The 16632-nt window shown below is 32.9% G+C and overlaps 3 protein-coding genes across 3 annotated transcripts; 2 read left to right on the top strand and 1 right to left on the bottom strand.

Annotated features, from left to right (window-relative positions):
- Positions 1-768: 768 nt before the first annotated feature.
- Positions 769-4397, top strand: LOC125841099 (protein STRICTOSIDINE SYNTHASE-LIKE 10-like). The gene is made up of 3 exons (XM_049520109.1): positions 769-1152; positions 3031-3294; positions 3529-4397. Exons 1-3 carry the CDS (start codon positions 869-871, stop codon positions 4097-4099), a joined length of 1119 nt encoding a protein of 372 aa, XP_049376066.1. The 5' UTR covers positions 769-868; the 3' UTR covers positions 4100-4397.
- A 5977-nt stretch (positions 4398-10374) lies between these two features.
- LOC125806951 (uncharacterized) lies at positions 10375-13327 on the top strand. The gene is made up of 6 exons (XM_049486703.1): positions 10375-10845; positions 11804-11910; positions 12113-12221; positions 12342-12503; positions 12583-12756; positions 13113-13327. Exons 1-6 carry the CDS (start codon positions 10522-10524, stop codon positions 13140-13142), a joined length of 906 nt encoding a protein of 301 aa, XP_049342660.1. The 5' UTR covers positions 10375-10521; the 3' UTR covers positions 13143-13327.
- A 180-nt stretch (positions 13328-13507) lies between these two features.
- LOC125806950 (protein HYPER-SENSITIVITY-RELATED 4-like) lies at positions 13508-15669 on the bottom strand. Its single transcript, XM_049486701.1, has 2 exons — positions 14483-15669; positions 13508-13897 (listed from the first exon to the last, which is right to left on the bottom strand). Exons 1-2 carry the CDS (start codon positions 15488-15490, stop codon positions 13508-13510), a joined length of 1398 nt encoding a protein of 465 aa, XP_049342658.1. The 5' UTR covers positions 15491-15669.
- Between the last annotated feature and the right edge of the window lie 963 nt (positions 15670-16632).

Below are 16632 nucleotides of genomic sequence, written 5' to 3' on the forward strand. Positions count from 1 at the left end.
TAATCGCATAAACAAATTAATTAGTTAAAAAAAATACATGATGAGTTAACCTAGATATCCGTTCATTTAATTATTAGTATTTAAATTAGAAATAATTAATCAATGTGTAATATTTACAATGTTTAAAAAAATAAAGAAGACATTTGAATTTTGCATTGTTAAACTAAAATTATGTTGACTGTATCAAGATATTCTTTGACCTTAATGATCTTACAAACATGTCATATTATGAAGGACATAATCACCTAATAGGAGATTATGGGTGCCGAGAATTAGGGCAAAAGGAACAATTAGTAATAATTGAGAGTTTGTCTCGCTTATCTTTCATACTAATAGTCGTAACTTTACTTTGAAAGTTTCATGTTACATTTGTCTTGACTTTGTTCACTTGTGTTTGTTTTCTTTCTCCAAACTACTTTGTGGTGATACTTTTACTTAAAACATCAAAGCTTGTGTACATATTATTCTCTCTAGATTTCACTTGCGAAATTATATCAAACATCTCGTTAACATATCACATAGTATGTCGGGCTCATTTGATACGAACGATAAGATAAGAAATAAGTAATTTCAAAATTAATCTTAAAATAAATTTATTCCATACTATGATTGAAATAAAATTACGAAATAATTTATTCTGATACTAATTATTTTGAGATTATAATTAAAAAGTAGAATAACAATTCTGAAATAACTATTCCTCCGATTTAACAAGGCTTCAAAAGGAACAAAGGTCCCAAACTCCCATTGAAATTTCCGTCTTTGTTTAATATATAATCTGATTTCTTCTTCTTCTTCTTCTTCTTCTTCTCACAACTTCCCCTGTTTTTTTCTTCTACTCCACTTGTTAACAGGGAAAATTAACTCCATGAATGCTACAAAGCTCATTTTGAGCGCAGCAGTACTTGCAATAATCACTGTCCTATTGACTTTAAGCTCCAAAAATGTTTACAGTCCACCTTCAATACCAGGATCCAAAGATCTCTTATCGAAATCTGAAGTAATACATCTGAAAGGAGCAGTTGGGCCGGAGAGTGTTGCGTTTGACCCGAACGGAGAAGGTCCATATACCGGCGTTGCTGATGGCCGGATTCTTAAGTGGAATGGAGATTCTGACGGTTGGGTTGATTTTGCTGTCACTTCGTCTCAAAGGTAAAGCAAAAATCCCCAATTTCTTTTGCTAATTTTTGGTAATTTTTGTTTTATAGTAATTTTTTTATTCTCAAGCCTTAATTAGTCTTGTTAGATATGCTTGTTACGGAGTTGATTTCTCATATGGTCAGTCGAGTACTCGAGTAATAGTTACTATTAGAAGTATCTCGAAAGTCACTGTCTTTGTTAGAGAAAAATGGAATTAAGAAAGAAAGATGGCTTTTTGAGTTGAGTTATTATGTGAGCTATTAAAAAATCCCTTATTAGAGACGAATTCAGGATTTAAAGTCTATGTGCTTAACTTTTGAAATTATGGGTTCTTATATACTATTTTGTGTGATTTTAATGAACTTTTAAACATACATTTATGCTATGCGTCGAAAGTACTGAGTTCAGATAAACGATGGTTTGTGTCTGCTTCTACCCTCTAAATTGTATTGTTATCATGGATGATGGATAGTTTGGAATGAGAGGGACATATTGAAGGAAAAACTAACCATAGGAATTTGGTGTGAAAAATTGTATGTATAGGATAAGAAAAGTATGATAGAACTGTTAGAAATGTTGCATGAGTGAGTTTGTAAATTTTTTTTGTTTCATTTTTCTGATAACCAAGAAATTGTCGAGGGCTAACTGGTAGACAGTTTGAATCTCGGAATTATCATTAAACTGTTAATTTTTGCTTTGATTATTGATTATTGTTAACGGTGATAATCGTAATCGTATAGTATCTTTTAAAATGATAATGGTGGTATACAGGCCAGTTTAAAAGTATGTCGTGTAATTCTAGGTCTTGTGAGGTAACTTTCCTTCTTAAGCTCTGGACTTACTTTTCTTATGATTAATGGAAGTGTCCATTTAATCTTTTTCCTTGAGTTGAGGGTCTATCAGAAACAACTTCTCTACCTCTGAAGTAGGGGAAAGGTCTGCGTACACTCTACCCTCTCTAGACGCCACTTTGTAGGACTACATTGGGTATGTTGTTGTTGTGTTAATGGAAGTGTCAATTGTGACCAAAGTTCAAAATTTTAGACATATTTATATGAGTTAATGGGCCTCCGGTTGTGGAGTCTATATATTCCGGAGGTTGAAGAATCCTACTTTACTCAATTTATCTTTCTATAGTGACACATTTTTTCATAGATGGAGTCAATTGTAAAATTGTTTATTAAATCTCAAGACATAGAAAACAAAGATTTTGGAAAAATCCATATACTTTATAAAGACCATCAAGTGGTGTGGTGGGATGGATAAGATCCTTCTATTCTTACCTAAAGGTCTTGGGTTCGAATCCTGTAAATAGAGAAACCTTTAGTAGGGAGAGTTCCCCACTTTCATTGGCCATACTTAGCTAATCTGGATTATTCGAGCTAGTGGGTTCCGGTAAACCTTTAGTAAGTTCCAAAATGTTAAGTTGCGATGTCATGTTCCCTCTATTGCACCACCTTTACCTTCAAGTTCAAAAATAAATCTTTAGTAACTTGTCTTATAACTAGAATATGTAAGTCATCTTCTTATTTGTCTAGTTCATATCTTCTGTCACATGAGGATTCATACTGTACGTAATTACAGTATGTCATCCTTTTAGTTTATGGCTAGTTCACCGTTGTTCATGTGGTGTTTATTTTTTCAGATTCCTACTATAAACAATCCTTAATACGAGTATTGTCAAAGACGAACACAAATAGCTTTGTCTCAGCAGGGAAACACTTGCAATTTAATGTTTTTTGTTAGTGTGTTTGATAAGTATGACTATATCCTTTTCCTCATTACCCCCAAGAAACCGTTGAGATGAACTAATTTTTGGCTTCTCTTTATATTTTTCTGTGTACACCTTTTTCAAAATTATCTAATGGAACTTGACATGATATCATCAAGGAAGGAATGTGTGCACCCTTTTGCTCCCCAAATGGAGCACGTATGCGGAAGACCGCTGGGCTTACGATTTGATACAAGAACCGGAGACCTCTACATTGCTGATGCCTACTTAGGACTTCACGTTGTGGGTCCATCTGGTGGATTAGCTACCCCACTCGTCACAGAAGTTGAAGGCCAGCCTCTGTGCTTCACAAATGACCTTGACATTGATGAGCAAGAAGATGTAATTTATTTCACAGATACCAGCACACAATTCCAGAGGAGGTAATTTATTGCCAGTGGACTATATTTTAATTTGAATCTGTTCATGTGAAGCTAAATTGGGTGTGATAGCCGATAGGTTGGTATAATGTAGATTGCGTATAGGGTTGTCATTGATAAACATTAAGCAAAACAGAGAAGTCAGTTTCATTATTAGCTTATAATTAGTTATATGCCACTTTGTAACATATAGATACTCGTGCAGAAACTGATTCCGATTTCTCATCTTATATCTAGGCAATTTATTGCATCTGTTGTAAGTGGAGACAAGACTGGCCGGCTGATGAAATACGACAAATCAACCAAGGCAGTGACAGTCTTACTACGAGGCCTTGCTTTTGCCAACGGTGTAGCCTTGAGCAAAGACAAGTCGTTTGTACTAGTGGCTGAAACTGCTACCTGTAGAGTAGTAAGGCATTGGCTTAAAGGCCCTCATGCAGGAAAACACGATACATTTGCTGATCTACCAGGATATCCAGACAACATCAGAAGAAACTCGAGAGGGGAGTTTTGGGTTGGTTTGCACTCCAAAAGATCGCTGCTTGCAAAATTAGTCACATCCTATTCATGGCTCGGAAAGACAATACTAAAACTTCCATTCACCTTCCAGCAACTGCATTTCTTGTTAGTTGGGGGACAGCCTCATGCAACTGCAATTAAGCTAAGCGAGGACGGGCAAGTTTTGGAAGTTTTAGAAGACCTCGAGAGCAAGACGTTGAAGTTTATAAGCGAGGTTGAGGAGAAGAATGGCAAGCTGTGGATTGGTTCTGTACTGGTGCCTTTTATTGGAGTTCATGAATTGTCTTAAAAGTTGCAGCATCCTAAATAGGTTAACTCCCAACTTTCTGATGAAATTTTTTTAACTTGAGCCAAGAGTTTATCGGAAACAATGTCTCTGCCTTCACAAGGTAGGGTAATGCTGTGAAAACCCCACCCTCGTCAGACCCTACTTGTCGGATTACACTGGATTTGTTATTGTTGTTTCTGGTGATAAAACTTTCTTAGGTGAACTATTTGTGAATTTCTCAGTTTCTTCTGTAGTGGCCTGACTAAGTTTAAACTTTGAATTAGAGTTATTTAATATACCTGTGTTCTTAGTTATCTCGGGATTATAGCCATGAGATTATAATTTTCAAACTAATTTATTCTATCTACTATCAACCAAACGCAATATAAATATAACTCAATCATGAGAAGTATTCGATTTCATCGACTTAATGCACATACTAGTTGTTGATCACATGCTGCTGACTAAAAGTAAGGGGACTTGGAACACATTACCATATCTTCTAATAATAATAATTAAATTATGACCATATAATATATATCCACATTCTTGGGAACACAAATATTAGAAGCTTCCTCAAAAAAATATCCAAGTTCAACCTTAGCAGATGATATAATATAGTAATTAATTTTTATCTTGTTAATATGTAGTGGAGTGTTGTCTTTCTTTCGAAGAAATCAGATTTGTTGGTGTTTGTCGTTGAGTTCTATTCTTATTAGTTTTTAGTTATTGATAATTATCTTTATCTGTTTATTATGTTTTGGCTATTATACTATTCTGTTGTTTGTATTTTATTTTTTTAAGCCTTGCACTACTATTAGTTGTTATGTTTTGCTACTGTTTTCTTCTTCTTTTTACCAGATGGTCTATTAGAAACAATTCTTTTTACTTTTATAAAATTATAATAAAATCTATGTACACTCTATCCTTTTCAGACTCCATGTATAATTTTTTACTTGACTATGCTATTGCTATGCTCCTCTACTTGTATTTTGTGTAATTTGGATACATTATTTGAAGCAAATCCAAAGTGAAGGAAGATTCTTCTTTTTTTCCTTTTTAATAAATTTAACAAAGTTAAAAGAAAAAAAAGTGTTTATAAGTTTTTCCTTTCCTTTTCCTCACATGCTTAACATAAGATGCTATAAAGTATAAACTTTAACAACCTTTTGAGAATTATTATATTAATTTTGAGTAACTAATTAATTAATTACATAGAAATTTCAAAAGTTACTTTTTACTATTTAAAAATACTTATTAGTTATGTTAGTCTATTCAATTTTAGAATAAAAACTTATTCAAACCTAACACATGCAATAAGCTATCACTAATTAACCACCTCCACCTACAAATTTAGTGACAGACAACTTTTATTGTGAAATATTATAAGTTTTATCGTTAAATAGTAAATTTTTATTATGAAACGTTATAATTTTTGTCGTTAAATAACAAAACCATCCATATAGCAATGTACTATTAAAAGATTATGTTAGTTATATTTAATATATCAATTTCTATTTTGTTTTAATAGTTGTGTTAACTAATTGTCATGGTTAGGTGATACACTTGAGGTGAGAATAACTCTAATGTTATTCAAAGTCAAATGAACCAATTATTGAAGACAAGTTTTACTTAATAATAACTTATTTATTTTTGAATTTATCACTAAACAAATCATATAATAATATCATGTGATCTCGAAGTTCTTAATTAGTATTCTTTATTAAAGCCAAAATTTAAAAAAAATATGAAAGCTCACATGATTTTAATGGAGGAAAGTCTATCTAAACTTTGGATAAGAAGGGTGATATTACTTGCGAAGAGAAGTCAATGTTATAGAATTATTCCGAATGTGGCTGCTCATTTTTTAATCAGGTTTCGGATTTGAGTCTAGATATTAAAAAAATATTAGTAAGGAACATCCCTTCCATCCCACCTCTCGATGGTGCCTTACGTGGCGTAATTCTAATTGGTCAGACTTAAATGTGAATATTCGACACCGGATGAAAAGTTAGACATGCACCTGGATGGATGTGGTACTAACGTATGAACTTGGTTACTGATTTGACTAATTTTGCAAATATATTAGTGATTGTGCGGACCGTATTTCTAATTACACTAAAAATAATTGTTTAAGATATAAAAATATATTAAAAACTCATTAAGCTATGTTTTCTAAGTTCAAAAATCATAAAGTTAAAATTCAAACTTTTGCTTTTAAATATTAAACTCTCTAACTAAAAAGAAATTGTCAACATTATCAATATCCATCAAGCCTAGTTGCTATGGCTACCAATACATTAGCGTTCGATAAGTGAATTATTACAAACGATATTACACATAGTTTTTCTTGCCTTTTTTGTCACTGAGCAGTCATTTAACGATCTTAACGAATCGAGTGGTGATAAGCATTTTGATTTTCTTACTTTTTTTTGTGGCTAAACTTTAAAGAAATAAAATTTGGGTTCCCTATTTTGCTTGTCAAGTTAATCAATCAAATGTCCAAATCATCTATAGCGATAATTTCAAAGACATAGGGGTCCCAATTTACAATTTGTGTGCTTTGAATTTGTTGATTTTAATTTGAATCTAAAGTCTTTTTGGTACATATATATGGTGGGACTTGAAATTGCCTATTCCACAACATATTTGGAATGGATCTTAGCCATAAAATAATTGTGTGTTCTTCATTGAATTTTAAATATATGACTTTTGTGAAGTTAGTTTTGTGGTGTTGTTTCAATCCTTGCCTTCTCCTTTTTGTCATTTATCTTTGAGATTATCCTTGAAATAACATATATAAATTATTTACTAAAGTTTTATATATATTTTATATCGATAAAGATATTCAAAGTTATTATATATATAAAAAATAATCTTTAGCAAGAATTAACTAATGAAAAATATTTTTAAAGCTTATAGTAATGCTGAATCTAATAACACTTAACTAACGGTGATAAAAATTTGATCAACCCACACCAAATGCTTTGACTAGAGATTTTATTTCACAAGATAAAAGATAAAAATATTTAAGAAAAAATTCAATCCTTTTAATTAACTTTTCTTCTTGATCAATATGTATATTACTTATTATAGATGTTTTCTTTCTTATAAGAAAAAGGGATAGTTTCAAAATTAATTGTATTAGCATATTGATTTTTCAACATAATTTATGTTTTAAGTTTTCCATATGATATCTATAAAAAAATTAGAATATCATTATAGCTTTATTTTTATATGATTTTGAATTTCTTTTAGTTGAATTCCAACATCTCCATTTGGGGATATTAACTCTGATCTAATTCTATTTTATACGTGTATTTATCACAAAAATAATTTTTCTATAAAAATAAGTACTTACCAATTTCCATCAAAATGTTTTTTTTTTTTTTAAAAAACAAAATGTTATCTCACTGCTCTAACATGATTTCTAAATGAACCTGGAAGCGCATTAGTAAAACGCATGGGAGGCATGCGATTTATATAATCCAACATAGAGTAGTACGTTAGGTAACTTAATATTTAATATTATATAAAATTATATTTGGGAAAAATAATCAAAATATCGTGTAATTTCAGAAGTGAAAACTATTACGTGAATGTAGCCTTACTTATAAAGATGGAGATACTATATTTTCAACAGACCTTGACTCAAATACTTGAAATATCTTCAATTGAAAAATACTATTGAATCGGATTCATCCATTAAAAGGGTGTTAGTTCATCTTTACACGTCTAATCTTCCACTTATAAACCTTTAAGCAATTACTTACAAAAGTACAACTTTAACCTTCTAACACACTTCATCTTCACCCCAGTTTCGTACCTTCCCATATCCTCAGTCCACACCACGTACCTCACGCTTACCCATCTCTATTTTATAATATTTGTTTAGATTATAATATCAAGATTCTAGCCCCAACCCCGCCCTCACAATTAGAGGCGAACCCATGATTTGAAAACTTCGAGTGCATCACCAAACTTCAAATAAAAAACAAAGAAAAATAAGGCTCTAGTTGGATTCGAAACCTAGTCTCAGGGGTGGTTCCTTTAGCTTCTAACAATAAAACAAGGACATTCCTATACTCGTCAAAAATGTACTGTTAATTATATCTTATTTTATATATGTGTGTAATTTTTTCCGAAGCTAACGAATGCGCATGACACCCACATATGGCCGCCTCTGATCACAATGCATACACAGAAAAAAAATATTTCAATTTTTAAATATTAACTTGCCTTTCCAATTTGCAATCAAACAATCTTTTGAAGCTTTTGAAAGCAACACACTTCTCTTTGAAAAAATAAATAATAAAAAATCAAAGACGAAATTTATCATAATGTATAACTACAAAAGAAGTATGTCAAGAACCTAATTTCTTTGTCTTTTTCCTCGTAACCAATTTATTTTATTTTTATACTTCAAAACAAGGCGTCAAACTCATTTGAATTAAAAAAAATTAATAAAATAAAAAAATATCTAGAACCTTTTTCCACACATTACGTAATAATAATATTAAATTATGAAACAATCATTTCGAGAACCATACTTGTCCTTTAGATAAATGGAACAGTCGTTGATGCCAACAAGTACTTGATGCCACTTTGCCCATTTTGATCGACTCCACGTAGACTCAAATAATGGTGTTCGAAAATTATTTTGCTGGTGAGACGTGACAGGTATCCCATAAAATTAATCGAGGTATGTGAAAATTGACTCAAACACTATGATCATCAAAAAGAAGAAGTAAAGACACGTTTACTGATTAAGTTAAGAATATAATAAGAAAAAACGAAATATATCATGCATTTTTTCGTTCAGTAAAGCACTAAGCGCAAATAAACTTTTACCATTTAAATTTACTGATCCAATTAGTTAACATTCACAGTATAAAAATAAGTCATGAAGAGATTTTTTAAATTTCATATCTTGACTCTCGATTGTTCTTTTTACTTATTTAAACGATCATTTTTTTTATATTAAAATACGCCTTGATAATTAGTTATTGATACATCTAGCGGACACTCCATTTTAATTGAAAAAAAAGTGTCTTAAGTCACACTCCACATGACTAATTTCATTCACCTAATCTAATTTTTATGATGTTTATTAGTAGTAATTAATTATAATTAATTAGTGATTTTAACAAAGTATGGGATGTGGACCTGCTGACGCGGATTCAACTGCTTATAACGACATTTGTCATCTGGCCACGTCACTATTCCCTAAAGAGCAATTTTTAGTTTTAGATCTAAAAGAAATTATGACAAAATATTATAAAAAATATGACAAATTAATGTGTAAAAAAAGAACTATAACCACAACAGAATAATGCGAGAATCGAAGAATACTCGTAACCTCTATCTCCACCACCCCACATTCCCATCCTCAGCGCCCCATCTCTTATATCACGTATTGAAGATAATTATTTTTACTTGCATATGAATAAAAAAATTCATTTGTTTTTTTTGAAAAATCGCTCGAAACAACCCTAAATAAATCAAACTACTTTCTTGTCCAAACATTTTTATAAAATTGAAATATAAAAGAAATTCAAAGTGTCCTACACCATGTAGTTTAACGATTTGTGATTTGAAATTAAGATTCATTATTAGTTAATGAAAGCTTTTGGATATACCAAAAGGGCCACTTAACCCAAGCATCGTGATTCATGACCAACTATTTAATAATATCAATTAGTAATATTGAATTATGCAGAACATCTACGTAAACTTTAACGTATGTAGTCATTGTTTTTCGAAGTAAATTCAATTTTATTTAATAACTCATAAATTATATAAATAATATAAAGCATCGTAATTCATGATCAACTATTTAATAATACCAATTAGTAATATTGAATTATACAAAACATCTATGTAAACTTTAACTTATGTAGTCATTGTTTTTCGAAGTAAATTCGATTTTATTCAATAACTAATAAATCATGTAAATAATATAAAGTATCGTGATTCATGACCAACTATTTAATAATACCAATTAGTAATATTGAATTATACAAAACATCTACGTAAACTTTAACTTATGTAGTCATTGTTTTTCGAAGTAAATTCGTTTTTATTCAATAACTAATAAATCATGTAAATAATATAAAGTATCGTGATTCATGACCAACTATTTAATAATACCAATTAGTAATATTGAATTATACAAAACATCTACGTAAACTTTAACTTATGTAGTAACTATTTTTCGAAGTAAATTTGATTTTATTCAATAATTCATAAATCATATAAATAATATAAATTGCATTAGGATAAACTTGATTAGAAATTACGTTGCACCAACTCAGTTATCCTTACTGAATATTCGGGAACCAAACCCGGGGTGTTAAATAACCACCTTTCTTCCTCTTCCTTTTTTTCTATAAATAAAGCATCAAAAAAACGAAAACGAATTTTTGAAAAAAGATTGTTCTCTAATGGCGTTAAGGACGAGGATAATCACTAGAGCATTTAGCAATTTGATCCATAAACCAAAGTTGCAGGTTCTCGGAAATGGGTCTTCTGATGTGATTCGGGCTGACCCGACTGGAAGTCCGGTGTCGAATTTGGGGTCTTCATTTTCGACGGCGGCCGCTGCTGTGGAAGCGCCGGCGCCGGCGTCGGCGTCGGTTGAGAGGTTGTTTGGGTTAGTGAAAGAGTATGAAGATTATAGAAGGGGTTTGTATGGTGGGCTTACACATAAAGCCCTTCTTGTTGATGCTGTGGGTACTCTTGTTATTCCTTCTCAACCAATGGCTCAGGTAAAATTTCATCAAATTGTTAGATTTATTGACTAATTTTGGATACACATTTTGTAGTTTTTAGCTTTATTTGATTTACGTTGTTCGGACTCTTCGAAAATATTGTTGGGTGCATGTCGGATTTTTCAATAGTAGTGCATTTTTGGAGGATCCAACACGGGTGCTGCAACGTATTTTGGAAAGTCCTTTTTTTTTCTACTGTTTTCATGTTCTGTGGTTTTCTTTCTGCTTTTAAGTATGTCTATTCGTGTTTTCATAACTACTTTGAATTGTTGTACTTGAGCTGAGTATCTGGAAACAATTTCTCTACCTCCACGACTCAGTTTTGTTTCTGCTTGTAGTATATTGTATTTGTTTGTTCTGTTTCTAATGAAAAAATTGTCAAAGAAGTGATTTTTTTTCTGGATCTAATGGTGAAGGTTGAAGAACCAGAAAAGCTAGTAACTTTTTTTCCTTTTTTGCTTGTATCTTTGATGTTCTCTCTGTAATTGAAAAAATATTTATCGAATTCCTCCTTCCGTCTTAATTTATGTGTCGTTGTTTGATTGTGCTTGAAGTTTTAAGAAAAAGAGGGAAGATTTTTGAAACTTGTCGTCTAAAACAAATCTTAAACATTTGTATGGCTAAACATGAAATTTTAAAGTTTAAATTGTTTCTAAATATAGAGAAGTGACGTTATTTGAATCGTCTCATTCTGCGACGTTGTGTTTGAATAATTTGATTAACTTTTGGATCTTTGGATGCTTCTCTCTGTTTGTATATGTGTGTACACATATATATATATATATTTTACATTATTCTGTCTCTTTCATTATGGGCAGAGCAATGTTCCTAATTTTCCCCCCTAAAATGACTTCTTTAGTATATATTAATGTTGTTTTTATGGACTTCTCTCTGTTTATTCTGCTTGTCCGTTTTGTTCTTGTTAACAATATTTTAACCATATTGGATGTTGTAGATTTACAAGCAAATTGGTGAGAAGTACGGGGTGGAGTATTCTGAAGATGAGATATTGAAACGATATAGATGGGCTTACGGGCAGCCTTGGGGTAGATCTAGGCTCAGGTATCTTGTTTTGAACCACTTATTATCTTACCTGTTGTTTGTATTTATATCTGTAATAACTTGCTTCCTTGTCGATATTGTTTTAATCGTACGAAAAGAAGAACATCAGTCACTGCTAATCATATTCTGCTTTAATTCATTGCTGTTTAGCGTTCATTCCTATGTGATAATTTGTTAAATTTCTATTGCCTGCATATTGCAGATATGTCAACGATGGACGACCATTTTGGCAACATATAGTTAGTTGTTCGACTGGCTGTTCTGACTCTCAGTACTTTGAGGAGCTGTATAACTATTATACGACTGAAAAGGTTCTCTCACGTTTGAATACCATTTCTGTTTACAGCAAGTTGGTTTATTCTTCGAGTTGACAACAGAACATTTCCACTAATAAGAAGATACTAAATAATTTTACTTTCATTCTTCAATAGGCTTGGCATCTTTGTGATCCAGAAGCCGAAAGGGTATTCCAGGCCCTTAGAGCAGCAGGAGTAAAGTTGGCTATAGTGTCGAACTTTGACACCCGGTTGAGACCAGTGTTGAGGGCTCTGAACTGTAATCACTGGTTTGATGCCGTAGCAGTTTCAGCTGAGGTAATGTGTTTGTCGTCTTTAAAACTTCCTTTTCGTACTTTCTGATCCAATAGCTGATATTCTTTTTGGCGTTTAACAGGTAGAAGCAGAGAAGCCTAATCCAACAATATTTTTAAAAGCTTGTGAGTTACTAGGAGTAAATCCAGATGATGCTGTTCATGTAGGCGATGATCGTAGAAATGACATCTGGGGTGCTAGAGATGCAGGTTGTGATGCCTGGCTGTGGGGAAGCGACGTTGTCTCCTTCAAAGAGGTATTTTTTTTCCAGAACTTGCTTTATTTGGTCAAGTTACTTAACAAAAGTGGGGAAACAAAGATCTGCTAGCATGAATTTGATTTGAATTCCCGGTGTCTAAAAGTCATGGGAAAGAAGTTTCCTATACCATCTGTAAATTATACTTTCTACTGCATTATTGTAATCAGAACGGGAGCCTTGGCATAACTGGTAAAGTTGTTGCTATGTGATCAGGAGGCCACATTTTCTAACCAAAAGTATTGGTCGCGATTCACTAGAATACTTCTCATTACTAGTAGCACAACCTTCTTAGATTCGACTAAGCTAATCTTTCGCCTGAAACAGTTGCATGACCTGATATTTGTCTCGTGCAGGTTGCTCAGAGAATAGGCGTCGAGGTCTGAAAGGGTAATATTAGTAGATGCTTTCGTTGTGTAAAATGCCGCTGCTTGTGTAGAAATCTCCTCATAATCCTATGTATGTATATATTCCGCTTTTTTGTAATCAGTATGAGAGATATCACCAATGCCTTTGTTAGTGGCAATGTTTAGTTTGTTTTGAATAAAGAGGCTGTAGAACTTTGGTTTAATTTCTCAATGCCATATTTTTGTAGCCTCTTTTGTATATGTTGGTGTAAGCTGCTGTTCTATCAAGTTATGCATCTTTTATTTTTAGAAGTTGTGCAAATACAATAGTTATCAAAGTTCATACGATTTGACTCTGGAAAAGTAAAACGTGACAAAGTAAAAGTGAACAGAGAGAGTAGGTTCTACTCATTTTCTTCCTCCTCAACCTTGATATCTTCATGTTCTTTCTCCTTCATATGAAGAAAATCAATCAAGCCTTTAAGTGCAATGTCAACTTCATCATCCTTCATCAGTTTCTCAGCCACCTCAGCCGGTGTCACCGCGGTGGCTCCGATTAAATTCTCAATTTCTTGAAAAAGTTGATGCTCTGTAATTCCAAGGTAATTGGAAGCAAGAAGTTTGAAGCCACTAGGAGTGCAATATGACATGTGAATGTGCACGTCCATTCGTCCTGGTCGCAACAATGCAGGATCGAGTTTTTCTACGTGATTTGTTGTGAAAATTATGATACGTTCATCGCCACAACTTGACCATAATCCATCGATGAAGTTCAGCAAACCGGACAATGTCACCTATAATGATAAAAGACGGAGAACGAAAACATTGCATTTTTATAAGGCGGGAAGAAAGTCTCACATTGATAACAGAAGGGAAAAAAGCAACATTGTCAATGTTAATAGTGCTAGAGTAACAATTGATTCCTTTTCTCAAACTTTACTCTTAGCAACTCCTATGTTTGATGCAAGATGTTGTCTAATTAGACTACAAATTACAAATGTATGGAAAAGTTCTAATGTTATTTCACGAGGCAATCTATATTGATGTAATAAAGGTGATGGACTATGACGATAACAGAACATCCTGAACAATCAACTCGTTTACTAAGCAATTTCTAACCTCGTTTCAACTGAGAAAGATTGTCAATCTTGGTGATAGGTTGGCTCGTCATCTTAGGGACGAGCCATGTGGTACTAGGTTTGAGGGGTTTCTCAATCTTCCATGACGGACTATGTGGAACTTGACCAAGGGTAATTATATCATATCATGCTAAGAGTATCTTTGGACTAGTGTGAGAGACAAGATTGTTTTTGTTTCTATCAACGACATTATACTAAATTAGAAAGTGTACAAAGTGTGAGAAAGATGAAGACACTAACCTTGCTTTCTTCCTCATGAGAGTCCTTTGAAGGAGAAGCTCCGCGACTAGACAACTTCTCTTGCAAATCAATAGTAGCATCAATATCCTCCACCACCAAAATGGACTTATTAGCGGTTGCCACAAGCAACCTCCTTAAGTCCGAGTTCTTCTTCACCTCTGTCAACTCCAAATCATATATATCAAAGTTCAAGTAATTCGCCATTGCTGCAATCAAACTAGATTTCCCTGTCCCCGGAGGACCATACAACAAATACCCTCTTTTCCACGCCTTCCCAACTTTCCTATAATACTCTTTCCTCTTCACAAATCTATCCAAATCCATCAAAATCTCATCTTTTTGCTCTGAGTCCAATGCTAATGTCTCAAATGTCGCGGGATGATCAAGATTCACCGGTGTCCACACTTCACTAAGATCATGCATATTCTCATAATCCATAGTGTGGATTTTCAGTGTCTTGGTTTCAAGATACTGCAATTTCGCCTCATTGATAATGTAAGGCAAGTAACATTCAAGGACAAAGTCCTTGCTTTTTCGCTGAAACATGAGTTCGTAGGATCTTACCTCAGACCTCATAGTAGAGTTGATATCGCGAGGATTGTAAAACGATTCTCTTGATGTTTGAATTTGTTTACATACCCAAATCCACTTGAACTTATGGCCTTTGTAATAGTCAGTGACCTCCTCATTTCTTTCCATGCTCGTGTTGAAACTCTTTTCCTTCTCAGATTTGCTAATTTTGAAACGACGTGTATCAGGAGAGAGCTTTGAGCCTAAGTAAATTTGAGCTGATTCGTATACTTCATTGCTCACCATTCCATCAAATTCGTCAATCACCATAGTTAGTTGATTCGAGAATTTAATAAATACGTGTCTGAGCCCGAAAAAGAGGTAATCTTGAACTTCTGGTGGGAGATTATGTATCAACATGGACATTGCAGCAGCTGAGCCAATTGCTGATATTACAGTTTTGGCAATTGCTAAATTTGATTCACCAGAAGAAGACATTGCTGATTAGTGAAATTAATCAAGACTATAGATAATTAATTGTTGATAGCTCCCTGTTTGCCCTGTTTCTAGTTTTTATAATCTCTTGGAACAGAGGATTAAGATGGGAACAGAATCTTGAAATGCAGTTAATTAATGATTAAAACTATGCTTTTCCTTTTTAACAAGTAATTAAGAACGTGCTAATTAATAAAATGTTGAAGTAAAGAAGATTGTAATGAACAAAGAATATTGAGCACTTTCCATGTGATCGACACCCCTCAAGAAGGGCCGACTGATGAGGGCAGGTCAAGCAGGATTGACCGACTTTTAGACTGACAAACAAAAAGGAAAGCTTTTGTGATGACCGACGCCCCTCAAGAAGGCTGACTGATGAGGGCGGGTCAAATAGGATTGACAGAGTCTAAAGCAGGATTGATAGACTTTTAGACTGACAAACAAAAAGGAAAGCTTTTGGAGAATTAGACCCAGGGTCAATTTCATTACAAGATAATACAAACATCGATCTTGCTATATTATATTATAATGAAATGGACACTGAGTCTAACTCAATCGTAGAAGTCAACTGATCAACGAAAGATTATCCAACACCATATAAAGAGACCAATCATCCTTCTTTCATCCGATGTGGGACTCTTCGACAAACAATTCAAACGTATGTACAACACATGTTTAATTACTTACACTGATAATGCAAATGAATTTTTACGCAATAATTGGAATTTTGCTTGCTATAAAAGATTGCTCGCCTTATTTTCACGTAACCAATTCAACTAGGTATGATAATTTAACTTCTTATTTACCTTTTTTCGTGACCTGATAGCGTAAAAATATTTGATTCACCAGAAGTAGCCAAGTTGATTTTTTTTAAGAATTTGGATTATGGGGTTATTAGTTAATTAATCAAGATTATAGATAATTGATTGTAGATAGCTCCCCTGTATTTCTCTTGGAACTGAGGATTAAGATGAGAACAGAATATTGAAATGCAGTTAATTAATGATTAAACTTATGCTTTTCCTTTTTGACAAGTAATTATATTAGGAACGTGCTAATTAATAAAATGTTGAAGGAAAGAATATTGTAAAGCCACAAAACGATTGATGAAAAATTAGAAAACTACAAAAAGTTGATTCCTCATT

The sequence above is a fragment of the Solanum verrucosum genome, unplaced genomic scaffold, assembly GCF_900185275.1.
Source record: "Solanum verrucosum unplaced genomic scaffold, falcon-dt-bn FXZP01000196.1, whole genome shotgun sequence".
Taxonomy (NCBI): domain Eukaryota; kingdom Viridiplantae; phylum Streptophyta; class Magnoliopsida; order Solanales; family Solanaceae; genus Solanum; species Solanum verrucosum.